Source organism: Eschscholzia californica, unplaced genomic scaffold (genome assembly GCF_041429995.1).
Source record: "Eschscholzia californica isolate CP2 unplaced genomic scaffold, dmEscCali1.0.p SCAF_1, whole genome shotgun sequence".
Classification (NCBI taxonomy): domain Eukaryota; kingdom Viridiplantae; phylum Streptophyta; class Magnoliopsida; order Ranunculales; family Papaveraceae; genus Eschscholzia; species Eschscholzia californica.
The window spans coordinates 62,428,725-62,438,911 of record NW_028238198.1 but is presented as its reverse complement, the minus strand read 5'-3'; the positions used below and the strand labels follow the sequence as shown (position 1 = coordinate 62,438,911).

Sequence of the window (10,187 nt, the reverse complement as noted above, 5' to 3'; positions counted from 1 at the left end):
AGGGTACGCGCGATCCAGATCGCGATTCGCAATAGGTACCTACGAATCTGGTAACCTCAGGCTAAAAAAATATAACCCCGAGAATAAATAGGAAAACATGGATTCCCTAGAGAATTTATCCCCAAAGATTATTTTTTATGGTGCTTCTATAGGCACCTGACCAAACGGTTGTAGGCGAGAGCCCATCTCGTTGACTCGAGTCAATGACCATTGACCCGAGATCTCCTAAGCATCCGGACAACTAACCTGGGTAAAGTTCACTTCCATTTTCTTCTTCTTCTTCTTCTTCCAGAACAAAATTTCATTTTTTTTCAAAAATAAAACTTTAGGTAATTATGCACTACTACCTACAATCTCCGGCAACGACGACGGCACAGACACCTACCGGCGGCAACTCAAATAAATGGAACAAACAGTCGGAGTGAGATACGGCAAGGAACATTATTACCAAAAAGTTAATTGTCATGCTTTCTTCTTCCTCATCCCGAAGAAACTTCCTACAGAGAGAAAACAAAAGAAGAAAAATCAACTTCTTTCCTTTCTTCTATGCGTAAATGAATAATCCAATCGATCATTCGTGAATAAATTCAATCCTCTTTTAAAATGCACAGAGGAAATGATAAAGAAACAATCAACAACAATTACCCCAACAAAATGTTTGTTGATTCGACAGAAATCCTTATTCGTTATCGGAGAAAGAGGTTGACGTTTATCTTCTCTCTATTTAATCGTTTATTTCTTCAGAGATTTACAAATTAAAGTTCTCAAAAGGTAGTAATAAGTTTGACACAGATTATGTATATTCAATTGTTTTAGAGTGAGAAAAAGGGGTCCTTTTTTGGGATTCAAAGAGATTGGCAGAGAAAAACCCCAGCTATTTTGGTCTGTTTAATTGATGAACAGTTCGTGTTTATCTAACTGATGTCAATCTCATTCAAACCATAGCTACCAAATCTTCCGAACTAATATCATCATTTTCATTTCGATCATTTTATTCGCAATACGGAGAAATTCCAGATCCCTAATTCGAAAGATCGAACTCTTTCTTGTGCTCAACGAATTTCTTGGAAAGTAGGTGGAGAGTTGAGTTTCGACTTCAGAGCATCCCCAACGCAACACTCAACTTAAATAACTCAAACTGCCACATAGTAAGATTACTTTAGCTTTTAGCAAAAAAAAACACTATCCAATGCAACACTTAACTTGCATCTCAGTATGATGTGGCAACAGCAAATGAGTTTTCTTTTGAGTATCTCTATTGACCCCACATCATCATTTTATATATTTACAATAAAAACCAAGAATAAATTTAAAGTAAATGTTGAGTTTTTTGAGTATTGCATTGGAGAAGTATTTTGAATTGAGTATTTTAATAACCTCACCTAGGAAAGAGAATCTCAACTCATACTTGACACGTTGGATTATTTGAGTTTTTGTTGAGTGTTGCATTGGAGATGCTCTTAGAGAGGGCTTCTCTGAGAGAAACTTCTAGTGTGAAGAAAACCTAAGTCTGGTGAGAAGATTAACGTAGGCGTTTGAGGGAAAAGTCAGGGTACCCCAACCAAATCTCGACAATATAAGGCCGCAACTTTGGGGAATAAAGAGAAGTCTCAGAGGCATAAAGACTTTAGTCAAAATGATTTGACTTAGGGAAAATCTTTATTTTGGATCCAAAGATTGACTTTATTATCTTTTACACCCAAATCTGCATCTCCTCATTTCTTTTTGTTATCTCCTTCCACCTTCACCTCTCTCTTGTTGCTCTCTCTCTCTTTCAGTGTGTCTCTCTCAGTGATTTTCTTTTATAGATTTGATAATTTGATGATTTACTTTTTGTTATTTATGACCATGATTTGGATTTTATTGGTGTTGGTGGAATGGTGGAATCACTGGAATTCTTTTATTAATGGCAGTTGAGTTCTAAATCCATCTTTTCCACCTTCATCTTTATTATTGAATTTCTCCTTTGATAATGTTAAAATAATTCCATTGATAATGTTAGAATAATTCCAAGAATATCTTGGAATTCGATGATTTGTTGTTCATTTTCAATTTCTTAATTATCATCGCCGTCTTTGTGGTGGTTTTTTTAAGCCGGTTCTCAATTTCCACTGGGGCATTCATTGTGGATTTTGATAAAAAAAAAAAAAAAAAAAAAAAAACATGAAATCCAGTGATTTCATATCATCGTATGACATTATCCATAACCAGATTCCAATCGAATTATTGGTTCGTGCAGAAAACAAAGGATGGAGATGAATTGAAGAGGGAGGAAGAAGAGAAGGCGAGTGAGCGGAGTAAAATCAGAAGGGGAGTATAATCATCAAATCACCATGTTTTGTAATTAACTAGTTTAATCATTTGATTGTTATAAATATACAATATATTTATTAAAACTTTTTTTATTTTCTTCAATCTCAATTGTATCAATTAATAAAATATATCTTTAGTTTAAAATTAAATATATGTATCATTTAAATTTGTGAAGATGTACATTTATACAGAATATGTGAGAAGCTTGTGAGGCTTCCAACTTCTAATTTTTTTTCTACGATCTAAATGAGAGATTTAAAAAATGCAGAGAATTAGACGATGATGATAAGACTAATGGAATAGCAAGTAAGTGTTTCTTTACTTGAACTCTATTTTGAAGTCTTTTATTACAAAGATTATGTAAACGAACAATTGGTTTTGTCTTAACAGGTTCAGTCGACATTTTCTTAAAACCTTAAAGAGAAAATTTTTTGAAAAGGCAAATGATAACAAGTCTTCTAATGAGAAGTTAAAATTACAGTTTAGAACAAATCTGAGAGGAGTTTAATATTTTAAAATCAGATTCAGGGTCTTTTTTAATTCAAGGTAAAGATTTGGTGAAAAGAAACTAAACAATTGTAATATTTCTTTATTTTTCCATTTACAAGTGCTAAAACATTATCAAAGTTACCATTAGATTTTTTTTGTTAAAAACTTTGAAGTTTATATATTTCTCAATTTTATTGAAAAAAAATCAACTAAATTTGTTTAATCATTTAATCATTAAAATATAGAATATTTTCAATAAATTTTTTGAAGTTTTAACTTCTTTATTAATTTTTTCGATTTCATCAATAAACTAGTTTAATCATTTGATTGTTATAAATATACAATATGTTTATTAAAACTATTTTTTGTTTTTTTTTCAATCTCAATTTTATTAATTAGTAAAACATATCTTTAGGTTAAAATTAAATATATGTGTCATTTAAATTTGTGAAGATGTACATTTATAGAGAATTAGGTGAGAAGCTTGTGCGCCTTCCAACTTCTGAATTTTTCTTCAGAGGATCTTAACGAGAAGCTTAAAAAGCGCAGAGAAATAAACTATCATGATAGGACTAATGGACTAGTAAGTAAGTTTTTCTCTACTTAAACTCCAATCTAGTTCATTTCAAGTCTTTCAATTAGAAGTTAAAATTAGTTTTGTCTTAACATGGTTCATGCGCCGTTTCTTATAACCTCCAAGAGAAGAACTTGTTGAAAAGGTAAATGATAACATGTCTTTCAATTAGAAGTTAAATTTAAAGCTTAAAAACAATCTGAGTGGAGTTTAATATTTCAAAATCAAATTCAAGGTATTTTTTAGTTAAAGGTAAAGATTCAGTGAAAAGAACCAAAACAATTGTCATATTTTTCTTCGTTTTTCCATTTACAAGTGTTGAAGAATTATCAAAGTTACCTTTAGATTTTCTTGTAAAATTGTGGGTTAGTTGGTTGTTTGGAGCTTAAACCTCTATTTTTTATTTTTTGCAGTTGCAGAACTCTCAGTCAATATCGATCATTTATCGTCTCTTTTACATAAGAAGGTGACCGAGTATAAACACTAACTAAGATCTTTGACATTAAATGTTTGGCCTTGTTATGTACTAGCCATAACCCGTGCCTACGACACGACGTGTTCGGTGAACACTTTACGCATTCAAATGCAGTATATATATAATAGTATGTTATAATTCATTGTTCTTACATAGTGAAACTGAGGTAAAAAATATGACTATGATAAATATAAAGATGAAATCATACCTTTATGAATGTACATAAATAATAAAAATATAACAAAATATAACGGTTCATGAAATAAACATTTATAACTAAATAAATTTTAGTTTTGATATAAATAAAATATTGATTTTTTGAGATTTAAGTTTACAATATTTAGAAAATTTAAGTGGAAATTTCATCGTACCAATAGTGAAAATAAGAGCATCTCCGCAAAATCAAATCGTATAAAATTGCATATATATGAATAAATGTAGCAATTTTTCCTGTTATTTTGTCGACCTTTAGGGTCTTTTCATTCACGATCTTTAGGATCTTTTCATCTTTCGACCTTTAGGGTCATTTTATTGAGTCGGTGTCTAGTCAATTTCATTCTCTTCATGAGGCACTTTACATTTAAAGGTATGTAACTCTCATGAAGTTTTCAGACGAGAGAAATAAGAAGTATCATCCATGTAACATTGTGATTTAATCACTTATGAATGAAAAATGGTTTCGCTTGGTTTCAAAAAAAAAAATATTGACGAAAAAAACATCAGGAGTCTTCGCTTAAAATTCACTACTAACAATGTAAATCATTTTAGAGACTTTGTAGAGCTCAGAAATATGGAACGTGTTCTCTGTGCCTTTCCAGTTGCACCTGGTTATAATAAATAGGTTAATTTAAATACTCTTATTTACTGGATTGTAGAGACATGTAATGAGACAGGAAGATGAGATGAATTTTATCCTCCTAAGGTCGCATGAAGGATACTCATTTCCTCCCAGTGCATTGAAACAATACTTCAATTCCCATAAGAGAATTATTCTTCTATACATAACAAAACAAATAAATAATAAATGAAACTATTCCCCCTCTTTCATCAACAAATGAAAACAAAAGTGAATGAAGGTCAAAACAACATATTGAATCCACAAAATTGACGTAAGAACATCAAAGTTAGATAACCAAATACCTTAATAACACAAATTTGACGTAACCTTTGAGATATAATGTCTGAACTGGTTGAGGACTTTCATCAAACAACTACAACTCCAGAAAATTTCAAACTTTGCTAGGGTTTTAGGATTATTTAGTAAGTAATTCCAAATTTAAAGGAAAATAATGAATCTATTTGCTTCTCGATTTCAATTTTTAATTAAGTTTTTGTGGTGTTTTCGTCGTGTGTTGAGAAGAGAATGAATGAGTGGGGTAATATTGTAACCTTAGGCTCAGCTTAATGAGAATATAATTGGATGGGGTTTGAAAGAAAATTAAAAAGATTGAGAATAACTGAAATAATTATTTAAAGATGGAGTAATCAAGACAGCAATTGTCGAGATGGATTGAATAAGAATTGTTGGAAAAGAGAGAGAGAATCGATGAAGAGAGCGTTGGATGAAGAGAAGGAGAGTTTTTTTATTGAAGGGAGAGGGAGAGTTTAAGAAATTGTAACTCAAAGTCTTAGGTGGTGTTTGTTTTTTTTTTATTTTTGTCTGAATCTGGATTAGCTGAATCTGAATTGGCTGAACTGAATAGGCTGAATCTGAATTGGCTAAATTAATTAACGATGTAGATGTTTGTTTTCTAAGATCTGATTACTAGGTCTGAAACAAAATTTGACATTTTTAGCCCTCATTGATATTTTAAAGAAAAAACCCTAGTTTACTTCATCCCTCTCTCATCTGCTCGTCTCTTTCCCAACCCCAACGGCTGCTTCTCTCTCTTTCTCCTTCTCTTACTTTCTCCTTCTCTTACTTTCTCCTTCTCTCTCTCTAGATAGGAAGATTAGGGCATAGCTCTAAAACTTGTTCACTTTCTTCAACTTTTTCTCTCTCTCACCTGCTATCTGTTTCTATCTCTGCACCCGAAGATTAGGGCAAAGTTAAACCTTCGCCAGATCCGGCGAGGGTTTTGAATAAGACGACCGATTCACAGATCTAGAGCCACAGAAAGATTTTTAAAGCAGTGGTGGTTGTGTGGGCTGTTGTGGTTTGGTGAATTTGTAAAAGAATCGTTACACAGAGAAGTTGTTCCATGAGACTAGATGAGTTTCTTCTTCTGAAGAAAAAAATGAAATCCCTAATATTAGGTTGCGAATCACATGAATCTCGTGCTTTTGTGGCGGTGGTGTTGTAAATTATGGTGATGGTGGTTGTGCAATTTGTGTTGGTGGTGGTGCTGTAATTTGTGGTAGTGGTGGTGTAATTTGTGCTGGTGGTTTAATTTGTGGTGGTGGTGTAATTTGTTTTGGTGCCTTGGCGGTGGTGTAACTTGTGGTAGTGGTGGTGTAATGTGGTGACGGTGGTGTAATTTGGTGGTGGTGGTGCTGTAATTTTGTGTGGTGGTGGTGGTGCTGTAATTTGGTGGTGGTGGTGGTCTGGTCGTCGGTGGGTCTGGTCGGTAGTTGTGGTTGTGTCTGATGGTGTAAAAAAATGAAAGAAAAAGATTTTTCAATATTTCCAGGGGTATACTCGTCATTTGTATTATTTCAGAGGTTGGACTCTCATTTCAGACTTGTTTTAAAGTCTGAAATGAGTGACCCTTTATTCAGCTAATTCAGATGCTACATTAATTCAGACAAAATTTCAGATTTTTTTAAATAAAAAAAACAAACATCTGAAATCTGAATTGGCTCCAAATTCATATTTCAGATCTGAAAAAAGAAAAAAACAAACAGCACCTTAAACTTATTAATTCTTGACTTGACTGATTTAAGACAAATCAATTATTTAATGGGAGGTTATTATTGATCTATAGAGAAGGTGAACGAATTAATATTTTTGTTGAGAAGGTAAGAAATCTAAAGGTCTAGATTAAAAATCATTTATCTTTAGATTTGACCTCGTCAACACAAAACAGTCTAGTTGGCAATTTTTTTTTCTCTTTTTTGTCCTAGTCAGCTTGTCCTAGTCACAACCAATCTGCTTTGTTATATCGATTATTGAAATGTACGAGGTTCTTTAATTTGAAAAGTCCTTTCCACTTTTATCTCTTTCTCTCGCTAGGATCATCGATCAATCTGTCTCTTCCATCTTCGTCTCTTGAAATTGAAGCACCACTTCGGTTAATTCTTGTTCCTGAAAATGATAAGGGCCGGGGTTTATGAGCTTTTGATTCGTGTTTTTCAGATCTGTTTTGTGTTCTTCAAATTGATTAGGTCTAGGGATTCGGAGTGTTCTTTATTCGTGTTCTTCAAATCTGTTTCGTGTTCCTTGATTCATCTTGATTTTATTCGACATTTTGATTACGAGACGAAGGGGCAAAAGAAAACATAGTTAATTTTTGGACATTTATAAGTCAATTTTTTTTTTTACCGAAGTCTTTACGTCCTTGACACTTTCCTTCATTCTTCAAAGCCGCAGCCCAATATAAACAACCGGCCAATGAAAAACAGCGGGAAAGCCAAAGGAGAGATTGAGATTCAATTTTCTTTAAAAATAGTTCCCTCGAGTCATAATCCAAACCCCGCTAATTTCAAATATAATCTCCACCGTTCATTTGACTCACATATCAACGGTTTATTTCGACGATCCGCGTGAAATAAAACAACCAATCAGATCTCACACGTTAGATCTCAATAAATACACGCCATCTCTCCTTTCCTAATCACAATCTCAAGTTCTCTCTCTAAAACCAAACTCGTCTCTTTCATCCTTTATTTTTTCTTTTATCTCTCTAGAAATGGCACCGAAGGCCGAGAAGAAACCCGCGGAGAAGAAGCCAGCCTCAACGACAGAGGAGAAGAAAGCAGAGAAAGCTCCGGTAGCCGAGAAGAAACCGAAAGCAGAGAAGAAGCTCCCAAAAGAAGCAGCATCTTCAGGCGACAAGAAGAAGAAAAGAACAAAGAAGAGTGTTGAAACTTACAAGATCTATATCTTCAAGGTATTGAAACAAGTTCATCCTGATATTGGTATTTCAAGTAAAGCAATGGGAATAATGAACAGTTTCATTAATGATATCTTCGAGAAACTTGCTCAAGAATCATCAAGACTTGCTAGGTATAACAAGAAACCTACTATTACTTCTCGTGAGATTCAAACTGCTGTTCGTCTTGTTTTGCCTGGTGAACTTGCCAAACATGCTGTTTCTGAAGGAACCAAAGCTGTTACCAAGTTTACTAGTTCTTAGGGTTTCAGTTGTTAATGGGGGTTTTTAGTCTTTTTTTCAAATTAAGGGGGGTATTGGATTGTAAATCAGTAGTCCATGTTCAAACTCTGATCTTTATTTTATTTTTGTGTGTGTTCTGATATCAAGTACTTGAATGAATCATGTTCTTTTAGATATGAAGTCTGCAATTCTATTTGTTGTGATTTAATTCTTATTATCTGAATTGGGTACATGATTTTTTATTTGAATCGATATAGTATAAATCTAATCTAGTTTAGTTTATCCAGATCTGAAATTAGTTTCCCTCCCTAGGTCTTGAGTCCAATTGACTCTTAAGAACTAAGATCTGAAATTTATTGTGAATTTGTGATGTTTATATATTGGCATTCCTTTTTATTAATGGTCCTCTGACTCCTAGGGGTTCGTTCGGGTGCTATAGGTTACCCCCATTTGTTGGTAAAACCGTTTACCAACAAATGAAGAAAGGGAGGTGAGATAGATGAATATTAATCTCAAGTCTATCAGAGATTAATCTGATAGATAGTATTTGTGCCCTCTAGAACATTTTGAAATGTACAGGAGTTCCGTCTTTTTTGTTTTCCTTTCATAACAAGTGTATCATCGTGTCATTAATTTAAAATGGGTGAAATCACGAGCTAACCAGTCATTTTTTTTCTCTGTGTGGGCAAAGAATATTTTTTTTTTTTTTGATGAGAGATGTGGGCAAAGAATTTTATAAATCATTAAACACGTTCATGGCTAAAAGCATTGAGATGAATGGATTCAAACAAATAACCATTGTTTTCTATTTAAATTTGTTTGGTCATCAATAATTTGGTAAACATATTAATCTCTTATCAAGCTGATACAGTTTTTCGATTTTTAGTGTGCTAGGCTATTCATCTCATTAAATGTCAAATGTCGGCTTGTTTCCTTCCTTCTTGATTTGAACTTTTATTACTTTAATTTTGTTGCGGTGCTCATAACTGCACAAATCGCCTCATATTGTGCGTTATCACATTGAGGCCTGGATGTTTTGCATTTTTTTTTTTCACACCGAAGTCTCATATTCTTGAGTATTTATGCGGGAACATAAATTGTCTCCATCCTTCTGGATACATAAATCTGCTTCTAAATTAGAATATTTCTTCTTCAAATGTTAAAAACTCAGTTAAACAACAACATAAAAAGTAAATATGGTTTACCAAATGACCAATAGAAAAAAGAACAACAAATTATACATGAAAAAAACACACAACTCAGATTTGGTTATCCAAATGAACAAATAGTCCTTGTTTTTCAAATGAACAAAAACCTGAACCTATACGACAAGCGAAATACGTTGAAGCTTGTAAACTCGGATCAGATGAAACAATATATGAAGTTATTAACAGAGAAAATGACAAATGAAAATATGAATTGTAAAATCTTCCGATCTCTAATGATTTTGTAGTTTATTTTTCGTGCTTCATGAGAACCCGCTTAATATATTATCTTTTTTTTTTCAAAAAAATAAAAACGGTATTACCCTGATACAATGTATGGTCAGACCAATGGGAAGCTACGAAGACTACGAGATTTCAAAGCATGATCGCTACCAGTCTACCAGATTTATGAGCGGGATGATTGGTATGAACATAAAATTTTGACCTTCAGTTGCAGTCGAAAACAAGAACAAATTTTGCTTATGATCATTCAGTAACTAAAACAGTTTTTTCAATAGCTATTCCGCTCAACTTTACAAAGCAACGTTGGGAAAACTCTTTTTAGTCTTTATCTTTTTTTTTCTCTGTGTCTTTACCATCATACGGTTTAGCAGGTTAATAGAATTTTCTTATAAATAAAATGAATTTTTGGGACTATAGTTTGTTAGTGGAGACTAAATACATTAAAACTCTATGTATTGGTTTCGGTGTACCGATTCAACGAGTTGACTCAGCGAGTCTATAACCGAATCACTGGTGAAACTGGTTACTACTTTGATTTTATTTGTAACTCAATCAAAAACACTTTCTTTCCAAACTAATGAAGAAAAACTAAATATCTTTCGTATTTTTAACCG

The 10,187-nt window shown here is 32.9% G+C and overlaps 1 protein-coding gene across 1 annotated transcript; it reads left to right on the top strand.

The window, feature by feature from the left end:
* Positions 1 to 7,628: 7,628 nt before the first annotated feature.
* LOC147568078 (histone H2B.3-like) lies at positions 7,629 to 8,299 on the top strand. Its single transcript, XM_086654515.1, has one exon. The coding sequence runs from the start codon at positions 7,700 to 7,702 to the stop codon at positions 8,144 to 8,146; it is 447 nt and encodes a 148-aa protein (XP_086510641.1). The 5' UTR covers positions 7,629 to 7,699; the 3' UTR covers positions 8,147 to 8,299.
* The last annotated feature ends 1,888 nt before the right edge of the window (positions 8,300 to 10,187 follow it).

Coding starts and splice junctions, on each gene's coding strand:
- LOC147568078 (XM_086654515.1), top strand. CDS start 7,700: ATGGCACCGAAGGCCGAGAAGAAACCCGCGGAGAAGAAGCCAGCCTCA.